Source organism: Cyprinodon tularosa, unplaced genomic scaffold (assembly GCF_016077235.1).
Source record: "Cyprinodon tularosa strain WSP-4 unplaced genomic scaffold, ASM1607723v1 ctg86, whole genome shotgun sequence".
NCBI classification, from domain to species: domain Eukaryota; kingdom Metazoa; phylum Chordata; class Actinopteri; order Cyprinodontiformes; family Cyprinodontidae; genus Cyprinodon; species Cyprinodon tularosa.
The window spans coordinates 1,445,686-1,467,860 of record NW_024039629.1 but is presented as its reverse complement, the minus strand read 5'-3'; the positions used below and the strand labels follow the sequence as shown (position 1 = coordinate 1,467,860).

At 36.7% G+C, this 22,175-nt stretch overlaps 1 protein-coding gene across 1 annotated transcript; it reads right to left on the bottom strand.

Moving 5' to 3' along the window:
• Positions 1-13,130: 13,130 nt before the first annotated feature.
• Positions 13,131-19,872, bottom strand: slitrk3a (SLIT and NTRK-like family, member 3a). Its single transcript, XM_038273166.1, has 3 exons — positions 19,339-19,872; positions 18,598-18,694; positions 13,131-16,978 (listed from the first exon to the last, which is right to left on the bottom strand). Exon 3 carries the CDS (start codon positions 16,918-16,920, stop codon positions 14,206-14,208), a length of 2,715 nt encoding a protein of 904 aa, XP_038129094.1. The 5' UTR covers positions 16,921-16,978; positions 18,598-18,694; positions 19,339-19,872; the 3' UTR covers positions 13,131-14,205.
• Between the last annotated feature and the right edge of the window lie 2,303 nt (positions 19,873-22,175).

The following is a 22,175-nucleotide window of genomic DNA, read 5'->3' as shown; positions in this document are numbered from 1 at the left end:
GAACCAAACACTTAGCATGGTTTAGCACAGTTCCATTTCTTTTAAAGTCTGTAAATAATCATCTGACTATCATTTAGATTCTTCTGATTTTTTTAGGACCTAATTAATTTTAGAATAATTATCTCAAAAAAGCATTAAGTCCTTCGTTCCTTCCTTCGTTTGTTCGTTCCTTCGTTCGTTCGTTCCTTCCTTCCTTCCTTCCTTCCTTCCTTCCTTCCTTCCTTACTTACTTACTTACTTACTTACTTACTTACTTAACTATTATCACATTATTGCATTATCCATCCATCCATGAGTCCATCAGTCAGAACCTAAGGAAAATAATAACTGGTCCTGAATGTTAGTGAACTTCACTTCCTGAGCTATTAAAAAAAATACACTCACAGTAAGTAAAGGCCATGCATTTTAAATTGTATTTAGAATAGTGTTAATGTGTTTAAAAGAGCATAGCACAAATTGCAGTTTTTGTAGGCATTTGCCCTGTTTGCTGTCCAAGTTGAAATTATACCAGGGTTGTGCACACATACATATATATAAGAGAAAAGAAAAATCACTGCAGTCTGCCACTGCATCCGTGTGGGTCTTTTGTTTCCAGAGCATATCTGTGCTTTTCCCTGTTAAAAGCTTCTCCTTTACTCTCATCTCATTCTGTGACCGATTAGACCCCAATTCGGCCCTTATCATAGCACTAGACAAAAGATTTCTTACTCTTGTGTAGAGTGTGTGATGGCATTTGAGGTGCACTGGTGGCTGGTCTTTTGTGATCCATCTTCACAAACCGTCATCCCTGTTCTCTCGCTGCGTTGGAGACTCAAAAAGTAGCCAGCTGAATGAAAGCAGTGTGTAACACTCACCCGGAGAATTTGGCCAATCACTCTCCCATGAACTGAGTAATGGAGCCTATAGAAACAACTGTGGTATATAGGGGAAAGCTTTTCGGGCGATTGTAAGGGCATAAGTGTAATACAATGAAAAAATTACCTTTAAAACTTGTGCAACAGACCTCTACTGTATTTTACAGACATACAGCATCCAAAAATGCCTTGAATATCTGGCTATATTGGCATAAGGCTACACAACAATAAAAGATAAAATTTGCAGGAAAAAACATGATTCACATTTGCAGCTGAAGCAGACATAAAAATGAAAATAGAGACATGAATGATTTCATGTCCAAAGTTCAGCCTACTGCTTGAAATTTAGGGCTGCATAATGAATACTCTCCAAAACTTGTATGCCTTCCAGTCACAGCAAACAAACAAAAACATGACACTCACACTGACATGTGAACGGTAGCACAAGCACTTAACCGACATCAGCAAAAAATGTAAGCGCTAACGTTCATTTTCTGCCTTTTGCTGAGACTGCTTTCACATTTTCTTGACCATTACACAATAGCCTTTCTTCCACAGGAAGCAACAAAGGGTTCTCCTAGATTAAGGGTTTTGAACCAGTGTTTAGATGGAATATACCATACATAGGTTTGTGCTTAAGGGTTTGATGTAGTGTTCATTCCAACAAAACCATCTTGTATGTATTGCAGCATTTTTCATTTTATTTCATTTGTTTAAAATATAGAATTAGAGAACACCAGAACCTTCTTTTTCTAAAATAATAAATTTTAGTCAAACAACATTGACATGTACAGTATCAGACATAGTTTTCATAAGTCAACTTTGTGACTTGTCTGCAAGTATTTACATGTATTTTGGGTTATTCTAATCGAAAAATACAACTAAAAGTACAGTATCACTTCTGCCTGAAAAAAGTGTCCTGGTAGAAACAATGGATCTTAGCATTGACACCATTATGACACAGAAATGTTGAGATGTGTGTGGGTGCATGGAGGTGAGGTAAATTGCTGATTCCTCTGATATTTCACAGGCTTTAATTAAGCTACCTCCTATAATGCTGATCTAAAGTGAGAGATGTAAGTGATCCTTCCTAAAAATGGCAAAATGCTTCACAAATCACTCCTCTTCACTTTAATAGTTTTCCCACCCCACATTAGATGTTTATTATCACACACACATAGATTCAGAGTCAATAACATACTCATGTATTACATGAGTTACATTATTTTCTTAAAACAGACATCTTCTGGTTAATATTAGGACCAGTAAAAGTGAAGATGAAACTGATCTCTGATGACAAGCTGCACCATTCTGAAACTTATGTCGGCTACAGTCAGAAAAACCCATATTTACCACTAATCCTGTACAAATTGCTACATAATGCTTGGAATAATTGTGATGTTATTTGTGTAATGGTTTTAATTAATGTTCGTTTTGATCAATTTTGATTGCTCCGTAAACCATAAAAAGAATTATAAAACATAAAATATTTAAGAATGAAAAAATTGCCTGTTTTTTCTAGAACTCACAGACTCACATACATTTTAAATAACTGAACAGAAGAACAACCAACTACAAGTAGATCAAATTGATAAAATATAAAATATCCTATTCAATTAATTTTACTACTTTACATTTTTTATAATATCTTGTACTATTTTATTTTTTCTCTCATACCACCAGGATCCCTAAGCAGTATCTGTTGTTAGATCATGGAAACTTACATTTCCATATTAAATATGCATCTTGGTAAATTTGAGCTTTAAACAAAGTTAGTTCATTTAATTTTACTGTAATTGAAAAGTAAATAATTCCACACAGAGGTAATTACTGTACAGTATTTTAAGGTTCCACTTCTGATTATATTGATGACTTCAGTATTTCAGAAATTCAGAAAGTATAACAGACAATTCAAAAAATTATGTTTACAATAGAAATGTGATGTCATGAATGTGATATTGCCTTCCTGAATGATGGGCCTTCTCCAATGGAAAATACTATTGACTTGGCACCAATAAAATTATTTTTCTTATCAAGGGCTATTTTAGCCCTCCCTCCCTTCAAGTATGTTTGGGCTATCTCCAGGCATATTTGTAGAAAGTTAATTGGAAAAAAGGTATGGTAAAATAAGATGCAAAAACTAAAGGGATAAGCACAGCATTATGAAGTGAGATGCAAGCTGTCTTTGACATTAAATTACAAGACCTTAGAGGTCCATTCTTGCAGAGCCAACTAGTGAAGACGAGACAAGGAAAGCTTACACATGCCACTCTTGAACAAGAGATGATGTCTGAGGCGTCTTACCCAAGCTCAAAAGAAAAAAAAAACTGTTTTCAATGGAAACTAAAGTTTACAATACATTCAGAAATTAAGGTTTCACAATCTTTAGGAATATAGACGAGACATATGACTTTAGTTATTTTTATGCCATCTTGACTTCAACACCATTTGCTTGACTTATCATCTGCTGGGTTGGTTGACTGCACTGAAAAAGGGGACTTTTTGGTCCTGTCCATATTATCTTGATTTTACTGTAAATTGCCTTTACTTCAAAATGACATATTTCATTTACTATGTTACTTAAAATACACTTAGAATTAATCTTTAAATCCGTATCCATCAAAAGACAAGAACATTGAATTCATCTTACCAAATAGTATTAACAAAACAATTGAAGTAAGTTTCCAGTTTAACAGATGCATTCAAAAAGAACTTGGATATTAGGAGTTCACTTTTTTCCTTGCCTGACCATGTCAGAAATAAAAAATATTATTTACATATTGGTTGCATGGTGGTGTAATTTGTAGAGCTGCCTTGCCACAAGAAGGTTCTAGGTTCAATCCAGAGTCTAGGTTCTTTTTGCATCCTTTCCCTGTGCATGCATGGGTTCTCGTTGGATACTCTGCCTTGCTCTCACAGTGCAAAAAAATTATTTCTTCTCTAGACATACTCCTTGTGTGTGCATGGTTGTAAGTGTCTGTGTTGTCCTGTGACAGACTTGCAACCTGTCTAGGCTGTACCCCATTTCTCGCCCATAGACCCCGCTGTGATCCTGACGGAATAAGAAGATGGACGGATGTTTATTTGTCTTAATCAGAAAATGCACAGTAGCTGTCTGAATATGACCAGATAGCTTTTCAAGTTATTTAACGAGTTGTAGATAGCAAAAAAAAAAAGTATACAGTTGAGATTTAAATTAGTTCATTAATTACAAATATTAATTATAAATAAGAGAAAGAAAGAAAAATCATAACTTTCTACTGAAGTTTTGAAATTGAATAAAATATTTGAGTAAAATTGTCCAACAAAAATTTGGTAGTAACATTTATTTGAGTTTGTTTGTGAAATCAACTCTTCCTAGTGAGTATAATTAACTTTGATTTTATTTGGTAAATTTTATAAATAATTTCTGAGTGATAGAACTCTTCTCAAGTAAATATCATTCCAAATGTCATGTCATTGTGTCTCTGCAGGATTAAAATTATCAGAATATCCATCAGGTATTTTTTTTCTAATTCATTGTTCCATCCGTTGATAAGTTTTATAGCTGATGAGTAAGTAAATAGCGCATGTTAATTTTTTTTCCCTACAAAACTCTATAGGATTTGACATTATGATTAAGTATCATTGCATAATAGGAACCATCATGAAAACATTAATTATTGAAATAAAATAAAAAAAACTCACTGTTATATATTTTCTGCTGTACCTTGTTAAATTAAACTTGCATGTTACACACTATAAGGTGTAAATGTTCAATATAAGTGTTATATAATCTGCTATTCTATTCTTTATAGTTTCCATCTCCACCCATCTTTTATTTTTTGTCATATTGATCCTCAAGCCTAGTGATACTTAAAATAGAGAGTGCTGGCAGGATCATCAGCATTACATTATTCCCATCTGGTTTTACTGCAACTGATTTCATGCATGCTTTGATGTTTTTGTATGGAGGCATTGTTTTGCTTTTATCAGATTGCTGAAATTTTAAAAATTTACAGCAGCTATAAACCCCCCTGAAGGTTACTTTAACACAAGAAGGATTATAGTTTGAACAAACAAGTGCATCAGCCATCAAACAATCAACATGAGGCCTTGAATGACTAAGCCATTTATATGTGAGAGGAGAGGCTACATTTTTAAACACTGAAACATAAAATACAGGGATGTTCATCAGCCTTCATTTAAAGTTAAAATCTTTGGTCTCTGTCTCCACTAAAATTCATGTAATCTAAAATAGGAATCCACTTGAAAGGAAGTGATGCAAATGACAGGAGAGAAAGTTACACACCGATGGAACAACTCAAACATACAGCACCTTCTCCTGAGATCAGGTCTAAATGAAGCACTACAGCTAAAGTAGAGCACAGACTACATGATGGAAAGGTGTCATAGGAACATTATCTATATACCTCCTACTCAGAAGTAGGAACAGCTGTAGTTCAGCAGCAAGCTCTTTACCCATATGAGCACAAGATACATGGATGGCTATGTATAGGGTTGAATACAGTGCTGCAAGAGAGTATTTGAGCCTTTAATGATAACCCTTTTCAGTGGTAAACCATCAGATGAATTTCCTATTCAAAGACATAATTATTAAAATAAAATGCCATTCATAATACTAAAAGTATGTCCCTTTTAACATGATATTATGTAAAAACAATTAACGGCAAAATAAAATATGATTTGCCGTATTTTTACATTGCTAAGAGCAAATTAACGAACAATACTTAAACCTAATAAAAGCGACATAGAAGATACCAGAAACGTATACTTAGTAGATAAATATAACCTTTCTGACAAACTGAAAATGGTAAAAATATGTCAGAAACACCATAGCTATGTCTCAATCACTAACAGTGTCTTCAGTCCATTCCTGGAGATATCCACATCAACAACAACTCCTTTAACAAAGGCAGACCAGTTATTTCAACATTCAATATCCCTTTAGGAGTAATAATAATAATAAAAAACTGGAGTGGTGGGCTAGTAGTTAGGGCATAGGGCTTGGAATCCTGAGGTTGTGAGTTTGAAACACACTCCCACAGACTGCCTCTCTGGCTCTCTGAGCAAGATCCTTAACCCCTGATTGCTCCCCAGGTGCTGCACAGTGGCAGCCCATTGCTTCCCAGAGGGGATGGGTTAAATGTAGGGAGTTAATTTCTCCCTTGTGAGATCAATAAAGTTCAGAGTATTTATTTTTTTATTTTATTAAGTATTTTTGATTTGAAAAATATGTGGTTTTTCAGCAGGACCAACGCATAAAAAGGAAAGATAGATGAGTGGGGTTTTTTTGTTTTTGTTTACTAAGAAAATAGAAAGCCACGGGACAACCATAAACATGGATCATAGGCAGAACAACAGAAAAATCATGGCAATGAGCAGGCAATCGGAGTAATTAAGCCGAGATCAAGTAAAAATCATGTGCTTAATAGCATGTGAAACAGGTGAGTGGTATGAAACTGATAACCTGGCAGATATGGGCTTAGAAAGTTTTTTTGTATTGAATCTGGGGAGGGGATCCCTCTGAGAATGTCAAGAGTGTCTTTAAAATTGAGCTACTGGGAAGGAAGAATCCCTGCTTTTACCAAACCTCTTATAAAAGGAGAAACCTTAGACAAATCCACAGTGTAGCGCAATATTTTAAGAATCAAATTTTTGGTTTCTAATAGTATGGAATTGTTAAAAAGCCACTTCAAAGTTGTAAGCAGACAAACATGATTAATCAATAACTCTTACCAACAATTCCCTCAAGAGGTCGTGAAAGAAGCTAAAGCACAATGGACTTCACTTATCGGACTTGCAGTAACTTCAGTTTTCATGATATAACAATAAGATTAAAATGATACAGATGGGAGAGTTTTAAAGCCAAAGTCTAAAGTTGACCAAATTAAAAGACTCATCTCACATTCCCTATGAAAGTGATATAAAGAAACATTATTTTGTAGACTGATGACATAAAAGTGGAACCTTTTAGATGGTTACGTCCAGACACACTTTCAGAAAAAGATTCCAACAACCACACATGGTGGTGATAGTGTGATAATTTAACTGTTTTAAGACCTAGAAACAACTCTTGCAATAATTAATTATGATTGAATGGATTTACTGCTAGTTAGCAGATTGAGTCTTTGCTCTCTAGCAGTAAATCCTGAATGGTTATGCCTGACCATCGAATCATGAATTTCATCAAGAGTTTGGAGTTGTCTTGTTAAATTCTTTTCTCAACTTCAATAAAGATGTAGTGGCATGACCTTATTTGCGAGTCATGCAATATCAAACTTTACAATTAGTTTGATCATCTGAAACTTTTAATACTGACAAAGATGCAAAAGTAGAGCAATTCGGAAAGGGGATATATGAGCATTTACCAACTCTGTAATAGTGTGGGGAAAACGGAAAAAAGTTCCTGCAGAGTTCAAATCAAGTGAACATTTTTACACCTCGTGACATCTTAGAGCCATTAAGATGAATGAGTGTGCAAATGTCACCTCATTAGAAAGAGGAGGGATATGAGAAGAGGTCCACTGCAGTAGTCCATAGAATTTCATTACAGGCCATTTAAAAACACAAAGTAGGCCCCACACTGCAGAACAAAGAGAGAAATGGACTGTTCCTCACACCAGCTAGGGACACCATGCTCCATTCTTTTTTTATAAATGTATTTCTCCTCTCCCTCTCTCCCTGGGAAGAGTGATAAGCACATAGATTTCTTAATCTGTTTCATGCACAAAAGCTGCGGCTGTAGTACTCTGCTGAGCAGCACAAACAGCTGCTACTTTCTCCAAACTTGCAGTATTTTTTCCCATACAGGAGAGAGAACCACAGTCTCAAGGGAACCAGAACTCACAAGCCAAACAATACAACTGCAAAGCTTTATAACACACATGGCAGCAGAGGGGGTAGGGTTGAGAATCACCCTGCTTCCCTATTTGTCACTCTAGTCCTGCCTGCTACCATTTCTTTTTACTACTCGTCAAACTCTCCCTTGCTTTACTGGGTCAGTTGTGCTCTTGCACTGCAGCACAGTCAACTAAATTGGTTAATTTTTCTTTTTTTTTATGATCTAAGGACATAGACCACTGCATGTAATGGATTTCCCAAATGTCTTTCACTTCTCTGTTCATGTAGCAATGTATGGAAAAGCTTATGCTATATCACACATACAGTTGGATAATTCTAAGATTTAAAGCACTAACTTGTGACAGTATTCATAACCCTTACATTTTTGACACTGTGTCACAATAAATATAAAATGCAATTCAGTGTATTCTGGCATAAATGATTATGTAGCCCAAATGTACTCCAATTCCCACCGGAATTTTTTTTTTAATCCAGCAGCCTTCTTAGGTCACCTTTATCAATAAAAATTAATGAGGTCTCAGTACAATTTAAACTGTTCCGTAAAGGCTAAGAGATGTTAGAAAGCAACAATGAAAAACCAGGTTCTTTAAAATGAAGAAACAGCAGACGGATCACAGATAAAGCTGTTAAGAAGTTTAAAACAGCGTTAGATTATAAATTAAGGTCGATTCAAAGAGGTTCTCTTCACTGCAACAATCGATCAAAGGTATGGAACAACTGTAATCCTATCAAGAAATGGTCCTTCATGCTACCTAACCAACCAGATGACAAGAACATAGTTAAGGGAAAGGACTAAGAACTCCTGCGGATTAGCAACAGAATGCTATAGTTCAGTTGGCAAAATTCATTAACAAGAAAACTATAAGCCACACGAAAAAAGTGTTCTTTGTGGAATGTTGAATTAAATCTATAAATCCACCGTTGTTTATTATAGATGTCAAAAGGTGATCTGCATTGATGAGACCAGAAGGGGACTTTTAAACCTCCACTTTTAAAACACAACAAGATTGATAAATAATATTGTGCACACCATGTCTTGAAGTAGAAACAAGAGTGAGTATCACAGCACTTTCATAGCAGCCAGACAAATATAGAGGCAAAACAAAAAGTTTCACTGTATTACCCTAGACCTACTATCAAATATTAATTTACGAGAATTAGAACATTCATTCTCTATGTAGGACAAATACCAAACTGCTATACTTAGGACTGTGATAGAACGTAGCTTTTGTTTTTCATTTTTTGCAAACTGAAGCCCTTTTTCAATTTCACTCTAATAAAGGGAAATCACATGAACAAAAATACAAACAAAATACAGCGTCACTACATTTCCAATGTTTCTATTAATACAAATTTTTAGGTAACTAAACAATATTCTATATTTCTTTAAAACACACATTTACAAACCTCCTTTTGTTGAGGAAACATTCTGTCAGACTTACTCAGCTATTTATCTTTCTGTGCCCAAACCTCTAATAGTGCACTCAAAAAGAGAATCCCTCTTGCCATTCCAAATCAAGGTCTAAGCCAATTTTCTCTCTAAAATAACCACAAAACAAATTAGCAAACAACCAGTGGAACAGAAGTGAGGGGAAGAAAATGACACACAATCAGTCACATACACACATGTGCACACAAACACACATAGCTGTGCAATGACAGCATTTTTCCTCCAATGTGCAGTGCAGTGAAATACCAGCCAAACAACAACCAGAGGCCATAACACATCAGATGCAAAGAAGAAAAACATAAGAAAGGAGGAGGAAAACATCACACTACACCAAGCTTGTGAGACGTTTCCACTTTTAGATTGTCCCATTATCAATTTTGCTCCAAAAATTTCCTCAGCACAGTTACAGAAAATTAATGACTGTTCTGAGTTAACAGTTGTCGCAGGAGCCCAGAGAAGCTCTAATAATAGGCTTAGGGCACCTCATATTTCCCAAAGAATTAACAAAACCAGTGTCATAACAATACCATCTCGCACAGCAGATAAAGAATTGCTTGTCAAGAAAAGTATTGGTGAGCATGCATTGTTAAAATAACAATACTTTTGCAAATAATAGAATAATAATCTTTATCTAAAACTGTTTTCCAAATTCTTTCCCTTACATAACACCTGCATAGTGTTCTCTTTCTACTTTTGTTTATGAAGCTTCTTAAGTCAAGAATAGGGTCAAACAAAATCTTAAGAAAATGAAAAATGAACTTGTAATCAACATTTATGTAATATGCAATCATTATCCAGTGTAAGATTGATGGTTATACCATGTTGTTGTCTTTTATCTAAACTAAAAATAAAAACAAACTAAAATACAGAACATAAATAGGGCAAAGACGCAGAACTGTTGACAAAAAACTAATTCAATTGTAATGAAAATGTTACCTTGCACTGATTGTGCAGAAGTAGTAGAGAAACATCAGCACATGTGTTAAAGTATTTAGTAAATCTCTGACTTAGTATAGATTCAACGTTCATCATGAAGTATCCTGCAGATCATTGGGGGGATGACAAAAACAATATCCTAAAAAACTATTTTGACAGAAAGCTTAATGTTTATCTGTGGAATCTAATTATATAAATTAAACAATGGAGAATATAAAAACAAAAGTTTACCAAGACACTAAGCAAAACAAAAATTATCAACTTAATCTATTAATTTTAGAGCGGGTTTTGGAGGGTAAAGGTTTAGATTAATAGAGTAATATATCATGCTTTTAATCAAACTAAGTGCATACTAAAACTGCTGACATTATTATTTGACCTTGTATTCATGGAAACTAAGGTTTTGTGTATTTCTCTGTGTGTGAATGTGTATATGTACCAGAGGGGAGGAAGACTAATTGGACAGAGCAGAGCACAAGATTTTCAACACTGTAAAACTTTCCAAAAGCTGTAGAAACGAGAAAGCCTTCACACTTCATATAATCACTTTTAAATGATTCATATGAAGGGGTCCTTTGCTTGTCTGGGCAGCAATAATTGCCAAAAATAAATGAACATTGAAGGCAACACAAGATAAAATGTTCAATTTAATGCAAGCTTGTATACTGGATCACTGATAATCAATACTGGAGATGACTCATCAACAATATCTGAACATATTTCAGAAAAGAAAGGTTGGTTTGCTACATTTTAATTACTGTAAGTTGACACATATCAGGAATAATAGCACTGTATTTAAAGTGAGCGTCATACCTTCTGTTAAATGCATTAGAAACAAAGCAAAGGGGTCATTGGGTAAAATTAATTAATCTACAAATTCTAGTGAAAATTAAAAAAACTACAGATTCCTTTTTAAAATGTCCGTTTTGGGCTTTAAATGAATTGAGAGCCAGACAAATCATTTCAGAATTTTTTAAAAATAGTTTCATATTACCTATGAGCTGTACAACCCAAATGAAAGTGTGGACACACTCATTTTTTTAACCAGCAATTGTGCTGGCCACCCCATTCATGCTCATATTAAAAATCAATAATGATATACCTGCCACCATTAGCATGATTTCTTTCTTCTTTTTTTTTTCTTTCTTTTTTAACATTTATTTTTGTTGCATCTAACAGCAAAGGCCATAATTTGAACAGTTTATGCATTGGAAGAATCTTACAAAGACCCAAGCTACAAATCAGGGAAAGTTCACAAAAGGATTTTTTGAGCCATTATAAATACCATAAGAAATAAACATCAAGAGTAGGAAATATAATGCAGAGAACTGTATTTTCCCCCACAACCAGGGAAATAACAAAAAAATACTGGTGCTGAATGAGCTTCTTATAGTTACTGAATGTGATCCTTGTATGCCTAGACTTTGAGATACAATGGTAAAATGAAAATGATGCTAGGGTTTTCTTCAATAAAAGAAGGAAAAGAAAAATATTTTACCTGGCTTAATCTTTCAAAGCCATGTCTGGTAATGTGTTATGGTTTTAAAATATGGGTAATGATTTTTAGGCCATAATTAGAAATGTTTGTTTGGGACAAGAACAGCACTAGCTGGAGTTGGGGATTTAATGTAGTGGAAATCCTGATTAATTTCAAAGTCAATGTTTGCACCAAATATCAGACATGTGCTTCAATGCTGAAGTCATCTTTAGTTTGAGAAAACATTCAGGTATACATCAAAATGTTAAAAGTGTGTGTTCACCAGAAGACTGTAATAGTTTTTATAGAGTGGTATTGCAAGAGCCCAGCCTCAATTCTCATTAAAGTTCTGTGAGGCAATATAAGATGATGGTGCTGTCACAATATGCATGGTTAAAAAAAGAGTGAGAAAATGTTGCCAAGTCAAGTTGTTCCATGCAGATAATTCCTTCCCCAAAAGCCTGTGAGCAGTAGAAAAAAATTGTACAGGTTGTAGGTGAAACTAAAGTTGGAAAAGGTTCTCAAATGAGTTATTTTATCATGAATGTGTAAACTTTTTACAGTCACCATAGCTACTACAAATTTTAAAACATTAAAACCTGAATTGCGTTTTCACCCAAAATAAGATTATACTATTAGAAACAATAGATAAATTGGTAGGAATGTTGATTTCTGTGGTATATTAATCCATTGTTGCTGCCTTCCTTAAGTTTCTTAATTTAAATTCTATTTGTATTGTTTGTAGGATGAAATAGGCTTAAAAAGGGTTTGCTATTTTTTTACAGTAAAAAGCTGTGTTATTTAAATAGTGATTGCTATAGAGAAAACTATGCATTCAATATAGAGTATTCATGTATAAACTTGTCTTTTAAAGATTTTTTTTTAAGTGATTTTGATTGATGTAGTAACATAAATGCATCAAATCTCTGGTGTGACTCTGTAATAACATTTGTATCGCCCTCCAGTGGAATAAAATCACATAGCAAACAGAAAGCAGGAACCAAAAAAAAATGATATGAGCAAATGTAAAAAAAAATACCTATCACTAATCCTCGCAGTTAATTTTTTAAATAATTTCGTACATCAATGATATATGTTCAGATAATGACAACTCTCTCACAACCTTACTTATTTCCTTTTAAAATATCTTCACCAAACCAGCCTTTACCCAACATATGAACTGATTTACTTTGGCTTTAGGATATACACAGCTAATCTCTGCAATTTACTAAACAAAAGGAAAAAACAAACAAACTGTGCATTAATATACGATAAAGAGACCCTAATTTGAGCAAACATTAATCAGCATTTTATATTTGTGTTTTTCATGTAGCTCAGATAAATTGGATGCAAATCTTGTAATGTGGATATTAACAAGTTTGGGTTATGATCGGTTGTTTCTTACCTTTTAGTGTTTCTTGGTCTGGCATGCATTTTTGCATAACAAAACCTAATAGCTGTCAACATCCTACACTAAATACACAACCTTTTAGTCTCCACTCCATACATCTTGCACTGGTATTGGTATTTGCATTGACACCTTCATCAATTAGATTAAAGTGTTTGTTTTTATTAAGAAGGCTATACCAGACGCATAATCACTATACATTGATTTAACATTATCTTTACAATAAAATTCTTCACTGAAATTACAGAATAAATATATGCACATTTTTCTTCAAATCTTTGTGAAAGAGAAAACATTAAAAGTGCTTACTACAAAGCTGTTAGTGGACTGCGAAGGGGAAATCCAGAAGCATTGAAAGGGAAAAGGGGGCAGGGCTTTAACAGAGTTTGAAATAATCCCAAAAAAACCTCAGTATGGTCATGTAATAATATTCACAATTGGGTTACCATTCCTACCCCGGGACTTCCTTTTCTTTACAAGAAGCACCCTGATATAGACATAAGTCTTCATTAATAGTAATAACCATATTAAGATATAAAAGAAAATCAAATACAACACTGAACCTTAAATGTGTTGCTGTATAGAGTTCATAGAGTGATGTGATAGTAATCCTCTCACTTCCTGCACTGAAGCGAGTGCATGCAGCAAACTGCAGTTCAGTTTGAATATAAGTACTTTTTAGACTCTTTTGATAATGTCCTACAAAAAAATGTGCACAGATTCCTGGTGTTTGTACATCCTAGGTGAGGGGTAAAAGACAGGAAAAACAAAGAAAAAAAAGCAAAAAGTAAGGGAGACGTCCAGCTCCCGTTCGTCCACATGGTTACTAGTAGCACATTGTGTTAACTCCATTCAAATGGATTTTAGAGACAGACGTAACATGGTTTGTATGTTTTATTTCCCAGAGCCCATTTTTTTTCCTCGTTTGCTTTCTTGAGGGCATATAGAGATATTCTTATATTATAAAAATAATGGTTGACATTGCTGGCTACTCTGAAAAAAAGGCACTTAATTTAAACATCTGAGAATGACCTTTTTCTCCATGGAGATTTTTACGTGGGAGTGGGGGCATCATCTCCTTAAAAAACATTTTCATTTCATGCTGCCTCCACACATTTTCTTTTAATATTGATTTGAGTGACTTTTTTGGACGGTGGCAAAGCGCATATGAAAAATTTCTGTATTTTTTTGTTCTTCTCCGGAGGATAAAGAGTCATTAAAATCGGTAGGATTTTTCCAAGACTTCTAGGTAATCTGGCTTGGTTTGAAGTTTTGCCCTTAACTCAAGGTAATCACTTTGGGAGGGATCATGGTAGCAGCCTTTCCCAGCTGTAAAAAGCAATGTCTCCTTCAGACGTGCATCTTGCTGTAGATCTGGGTACTGCATGCCTGGTGGATGTGCATGTGCAACATGCATGTCCTTTAATTTCGGTACTGTTCCATACAAACAGTCTACAAAGCCCACTGTTGGTGTGGGCCTTTGACTGTCAATAACTGTAGGGCAGAGCCCTCCATTTTCATGAAATCCTGACATGTCCGCTGTGGTGTGGTTGACTGTAACAATGGTATTAAGCTGAGAGTTGGAGACCGCCAAGGTCCACTCTCTCTCTTTTTCCAACAAGGTTCTGTAGTTACTGTTGCTACTACTGCCATTGTCTTTCTTTTCTGCAAACTGTGCCCTCTCCTCCTCTGCAATCTCTCCTTCTCTAGGTTTATAGATAGGGTTGTTACACATTTGAGTAACAGGATGGGGGATGTAATCATAAACATGGCCATGGGCATGTGTGTGAGTAGTTTGTGAGTGTGTGTGCAAATTGGGCGCTGGTTTCTCTGGTGTGCCAGTGTTCCCAGCACTGTTTTGCCTTGGTGGATCCTCAAAAATCCTACATTGCATCTGAATCCCTGTTAGGTCCACCTCTGAACGCTTCCGGAAAGGTAGCTTCTTCCTGCGACGCAGGACAAAGGCAAAGAGCCCAGCAGTCACAAAGACAGCTGAAATCAAGAGGATAAGTAGGCTGAGGATGAGCACTGACAGCGGGACAGCTCCTCTCCCACCAGCTTTACCCATTTTGGAGCTTCCTGTGGTTAGGTCATAACCACTAGGTAGAGCTGGAGAGGGACCTGAGTAAAGCTTCAGCTCTGGGCAGATGACCTCCACCTCAAGCAAGCGCAGGTCCTTTCCAGAAGCATACTCAGGTGTCTTGCAGATCACATCTCCCACTACAATGACAGAGGAGAGCTTTTCTAGCCATTGTTTGAGAGGGATAATATCACAAGAGCAGTCCCAGGGGTTCTGATGAAGATCAATCTGCACAATGGAAGTGAGATGCTCTAGGACACCATGAACAGGCAGAGAAACAAAGTAATTGCTACGGAGATTAAGACGTGCAAGGTTGGTGCCAGCAAAAGCCTCATCAGGGAGTGACCTTAATAAGTTATTATTGAGAAAAACCAGCTGCAGATTGGGCATTAAGGAAAATGAATTAGGCTGGATCTCACGGATGACATTGTATTCAAAGTAAAGATAACTTAGCATCTGAAGCCCACGGAACATTTCAGGAGAGAGCCACTCAATGTCATTACCATTCAGATATAAACTTTTTAAGTTTGGTAAGTTAATAAACGCACCCTCTTGAACATAGGATATCCGGTTGTTACCTAAATGCAATAAATCCAAACTTGAGAAGTTCCAGAAATCTGATCGGTAGATCTTCTGTATTAGGTTCCCGCTAAGATACAACTTTTTAGCATTTAGGGGTCTTGGCAGAAGCTCCGAAATGTTGTGAAAGCCTTTGTCTTTACAGTTTACTGTTAATCCCAGATCATTGATGTGAAGGTTGCAAATACAACTAGCTGGACAAATTATTGGAATGGGTGGTCTTGTTTGGTAACCAGCAATTGGCGGTTGGTTGAGGCCTGGGTAGATGCTACGAGGGGTAGGGGGGTTCTTTGTCGGCCGGGGTCGTTTGGTAGGCTTCACAGGTCTTTCCTTGTACTCCACAGAAGAGGCTGTGTTGTGAACGGAGGAGATCATGGGGGAAGGTTTTGTAGGCTGAGTGTTCTCGTTGTTGAATGGCACCCGGGGAATTCCCAGCTTGGCCTCAATCTCTGCATCAGAGAGCAGAGGACAGAGCTCGTTGCGTTTAATTTCCCGCAGGTCTTTTCCATGTAGGTGGAATGGGTACTCACATGTGATCTCTCCCACCAATGCTGTGTAGGGAATTCTCTCCAGCCATGTTTTTAACTGAACAATCTCACACACACAGTTCCAAGGATTTTCCTCTAGCTGGATTTCCATCAAGCTCCGCCCAACATACTCCAGTGTGCCTTTATACTGCAATGTCTTTAGTCTGTTACCCCTCAAGTCCAGATGTGTAAGGGACACAGACCGAAAAAGATAGTTTGGCAGCACGGGTATGAGATTGTCATTTAATATTAAGACTCTTAATTTGTGAAGGTGCCTAAATGCACCACTTTCAATCCTTTTAATGACATTATAATCTGCCTGGAGATATTCTAGACTATCCAACCCCAGAAATGTGTCATTTCGGAAAACTTCTAACTTGTTCTCATGGAGAAAAAGCCGTTTGAGTATTCCCAAGCCATTGAATGCCCCAGCATGTATGTCTTGCAAGGCATTATTACCGAGATTGATGGATATAGCATTGTTAAGATGGAGGAAGCTGTTGAAGTAGAGCTTCCTCATTGAGTTCCTCTGCAGGTTGAGCTTAAAGGGCCGGCTCCAAATTTGAGAGATTTGGCTGACATTTGTAAATCCTTTACTGTCACAGTGGACATGGAAGATGCCTTCTTTGACCTCGCAGTCGCACGGCTCGAAGCAGGGCTCGTCGATCTCCTCTGAGTCCTCCAGCAGTGGAATTGGAGTGGTCCATCCTAAGGCTATGGTGCTCAGCAAGGTAACCCAGAGCATCCTCGCTGACACCACGGCAATGAAGTTTCAGCTCTAGGGACAGAGCCACTTCACAGCACTGCAACAGAGAACAGTAAACACATGGTTAGATTAAATCAGAGTGAAGGTATAGGGTTAATTGTTACACACACAAATGCACATCATAACAAAGATAAGTTTGAGGTGGAGAGACAATAAATAAATTAAATATATATATATATATGCTATATATATGAGAAAGAGCGCATTAGTTGCAGCAGAATCAATGGCAGCTTTGAAATGAATACCTATGAATAATAGAAGGATGCTGGACACAGTCTGCAATATTACTTTCCTTCTATATATAAAACTCTATACTTTTAAATTGATAATATGATACCTGAGAATACAAATAGCTTTCTGCAATCAGGCATCACACTTCACTATAAAGCCTGAAATGCCATTTATTATACAGCAGATGTGCTGTTAAGGTCGCAATAAATCACAGCGGAGATGCTTATCGCTATGAATAAACGAAGAGAAAAGTGGGTGAGGAGGAGTAGCGTTGAAGAGACACTGCCCCTCGCTTTGTTTAATGCATAACAAGAACCTAATAACCATCTCTTAAAATATGAATGTTATTGTGCTGCTACAGAAGCATTCAAAAATGTTAACCTGGAAGAAAAAGTTAGTGCTACAATATAATTTTTTTTGTATTTAAGCCAGTCTGACGGTGTATGTATTTCTCTAAGACTTATTTAAAGCTGCTAAGGTACATTTTACAGTGTTGCATGTAAAATTTTAAAGTGAAAGTGACAAAAAAGTAGTCAGATATTCAGAAAAAATTAGAAAACAGTACTTTGCTTCTTGTGTTTTCACTTCTTTAAACCTTATGCCTTATGCCAGGAAATATATTTTATTCCAATAATTTATTTATTGCTGTTTCAACACTAATATTGTATGTTTAATAATCTCTCCAGCTATTTTAGGGTAATAGAAATTATTGTACAAGTGAAAAGAGCAGTGGACACTTCTGCTTTGAGAAACCCAGCTGTGGGGAAAGCTTTTTTCCAGAGCCCGACAACCTTACGCTAAGAGTGAAACAGTAAAAACTACAAGCAATGAATTAACAACAAAAAATTTACCACTGCCTAAAAAATGAAAAATAAAAATGTCTCATATGAATTGAATTATGCTTTGGCTAAATAAATGCATATATTTCTATTATTGTCAATCTCACTGTCTGTATGCCTCCTCATCTCTTAAAAAAAAAAACAAACAAACAAAAAAAAAACATTCACAGTAGCAAAACGTTTGAAATTTTTGCTGTTATGGAAACTCATGTATTCACTTCGCTGTTTCAAAAAAATACAGAGAAGCGCATCCATTGGCGCAGGTAAAATCGCTGTCCGTGGTGCTGAAGGCAACAACGCGGTACTGTAATAGGAAGGACAAATGCAGTAATCCCACCAAAAAAATGTGACAAGTGAACCTGATGGCAAAAAAAAAAAAAAAAAATAAAATAAAAAGAGTTATTTTTATTTAAGTTTTACTCCCCATTCCATGAGTCATCCAACAGGATTTGATTCCACCTCCATGTTATTGAGATCACAAAGCCAGATGGGGTGTCAAAAAGTAAGAAAACATTTCATGAGACGGAGCGAATTGTGGACCATAACATTTTCCCATTTGCTGCATCGTATCGAGTGGTATACATACTTAGTTTAGTGGAATTCCAACTTCACATATCCTCCTTCTGCGATGATTTGTTCTGTCGTGGCCCGGTGCGTCCCGCGTCTCACGGTCCGATGCCGGGCTGTAAGGGAGGAGGGAGAGAACGAAAAAAAAATGAGGAGGGTGGCTGAGCCGTCTGAACGGGGAAAACACAAAGAAGGACATGGACAGAGACAGCGGGGCACTGAGGGGGTGGGGGGGGGGAGTAAGATGAGGAGGAGATGCGCATGAGAATGAGCCCCGGATGAATTAAAAAAAGAGGTACTGCTTGTCAGGAATTGGTCAATTTCAACCAGGTTCCATTAAAAGGACGAGTGTCTTTCAACACACATCTTCGCAGTTAGTGTGGGAAAAATGATGATGAACAAGTTCCGGTCTAGAAGGAACGGTCTCTGATTTGGTGCCAACCTAAGACACCCCCCACACCCACTCTCACTCAAAAAAAAAAAAAAAAGGAGCAGCAGAGCGCGTGTTGGAATAAATGCCAAGCATAATGCAGGCTTTCGCGTTGACATTGGCCATGAAAATGTGGACTAAAAGCTAGAGCAAAATGTGTATTGATTAGTAGGAGGTGCTCTCCGTTATCCTTGCTCGCTGTCTCCATGTTTAAAGTCCAGCGCTATGCAGACATCAGTAAAAGCTCGGAAACCCACACACAAAAATCAAACGAAAAAATAAAAAAATAAAAATACTTCTCCATAATCCACACGAAATAGTTCTGCTCACCTTGATTTTCTTATGCAATTGGAAAGCATCTGGGAAAAAAAGATCAGTAGTTTCAATTTGGTAATTCTCTCGTTTTCCTCTTCTCTTCCTTTTTTCGCACTCTCTCTCTTTCTCTTCCCCCCTGTCCTCACTCTCTCTTAGTGGCTGTAGCGAAAGAGAGGAGAGAAGAGAAACGTAGACGTGATAAGAATGCGATCTCTCCCCCCTATCTCTCTCTCTCCCTCTCTCTCTTGCACTCCGGTGATACTGACCCTCTCTCTCTTCTCTTTTTTTCTAAGTAGTTTGTTTAAAATGCAAGTCCTCTACTTCTGCCCATCCTCTTCCTTTCCTCCCCTTTCCACCACCGCCTCCTCCTCCCGAACCGCCTCTCGGGCGATCGCTAAAACAACCCCGGGTGAGAGAGTTCTCCAATCGGCTTCAGGAGGAGCCCATCTCTGTCAGCACACTGACAGTGGTAGGCTACGAGTATGCGGATCATAGCGGCCTCGACTTGGTTTTTCCCCCTGTCGTGCGTCACAGAAAGTGACGGACTGAACTAGAGAGAGGGTTGCGAAGATATGGGAGAAGTAGAGGAGAGAAATCTGGCAGTGAGAGAAGTGAGGGAGGGTGGGTTGGGGGGGCAACACGAGTGATGGGGGACGGTTGCTCTATAGTTCTGGATGCTGTCGAGAGGAGGAAAGGAAGTAGTGAAGAGAGGAGAGAAGAAGCGCTCTAGCTGCGGCGATGGGAGCGCGCGTCTGTAGAAAATAATTAAGAATCCGTTTGCGCGCAAGACCTGTGGATTCCAGTTTGGATGCAAGTCGCCCTTACTCTCTTTGAGTGTCCCCGTATTATCATTTTAATTACTTATTTAATTGGAATAGACCTGAGTTAACATTGCTCCCTATATGTCTCTCTCTCTCTCTGTCCCTTCACTCTATTCTTCGCCACTGAACATAGACACAGTTTTGGCCGGTTGAAGTTTGCACCCTGCTTTACCGAAATCTTCCCCCGTGCTGAGAAGTCCGACGGTGGCCGCAACTGCCTATGAGTAACAGAGCAGGGAAAAGGAAATATGGTGCCTTTCTTCTTTCTATCCCATGTGCTTCCCAATCTCGCCTCCAGCGGGCAACACAAGCCCACGTTGTGAGGAAGAGATCCTCCTTTTAGTAGTTTAACACAGAAGAGGCTGATCTTACAGCCTAGTCGATGATAGATGCACTTACTCTAGGCTCTTTACGACGTTAACATAACAACGTTTAGATTTAAATTGTTATATTTAAGGAGAGGTATGCTTTCATTTTATAAAAAAAAAAATTTTTTGGAGACTAAAAATGTCAATGATCCCTGAAATATTATTATGGTGCACTTTTTTTTCCTTTTTTTTTGACACTGTTAAAGGGTAACATTGAATAAGAAGTTTGTTAGTGCTCCATTTTAACTATTGTATAATGGTAAGACTTCAAACTTTTTTAGTCAAACACATCTAAAATGATCTACACCTGCAAGTTTGACTTATGCAACAGCAATATCATTAATCAAATTAATCAAACACTTTTAAGTACAATTCTCATAATAGTTTTTAACTTCTACTGAATTGATATATATGTTCATCATATAACCCATATACAACTGCACTGCTGAATGCTACATAAAAAATGGGAATAACAATTATGTAAAAAAAAACATTATCTGTTAAATTAGTGAAAATGTTGAATTTTCAACAATGAATCTATGCTTTTATTGGGTTAATGTTATAATTTATCTGTATTTGTGATTAACATACTGTATGTAACTTTTTAATAAATCATTTCCCTTTTTATTTTATTTACTAATAGAATAGATTGTTTTGGTTTTAATTGGATTTATGACAGCAGTCTTCTAGGAGTATATTAGGCAATAAAGTGAAATAACTAAATAAAAATTGTTATATAAATTAATTTGAGGATGTTGTGAGAGGTTTTTCAAAGAATGTGTAGTTATGTGGTTGATAGTATCCAAAAATTACTTTTTAGTTAGTTAAAAACTGTCGACTGTGCATATTCTAGAGAACTTTTCCTGTCAAATGTATTAAATACTTTTTAAATTAATCTGCTGAGGTATAAGGCAAGTGAGCAAATATCCTATTTGTAATCCCTGCTGAGATTTGCCACTTTACGCATCATTGTGGATTAAATGATTGAGCTCAGGAGACATTATCATGTGCAGAGGATATATGACATTAAATAATGTTCACTGTGGTTATAACCCTAAAAGTTGCTTCAAGGAGCTCAGACGATGTGATATGTTTAGAAGGCTTTTCCCCATAATACATAGCTTGAGACAGATTTTTTTTACCATTTACAATTTACACAGACTAACTACATTAAGTGACTAACATTACCCTAAAATTAAAACAGCTCAAATTAATATATATATGAATAAATAGACGGCATCTCCATTTTTATAACAGACATGATTTGTGAAAGGATAGTTTACTTTACTGAAAGAAGCCCCTTTCCTACATTGTGCCACTCCAGGAAATAAGTGGAGGCCTTGGTCAATAAATGGTTTAAGAAACACATCCTGTGCCTGCATACAAATACACAGTGCAGATAGGTCAGACAGGAACATTTGAGAGCAGCTTGTGGTCTGTAAGGCTGCCATTCCTCTTCATGAAAAGCCATCATTCACTGCGTCAGTGTGTCAGCTACTGTCTCACTGGCTGACATGAGGCAAAACCTTCATTCTGTCACAGGACATGGGCTGCAATGATTTTGAGTTGTAGCGTGCTTAAATGTAATAAAAAGTACAAATCTGGGCTAATGAGTTTGCCAGTCAGAAAATACAGAGGACATTGATGGCACATGGGACATTGT

Coding starts and splice junctions, on each gene's coding strand:
- slitrk3a (XM_038273166.1), bottom strand. CDS start 16,920: ATGCTCTGGGTTACCTTGCTGAGCACCATAGCCTTAGGATGGACCACT.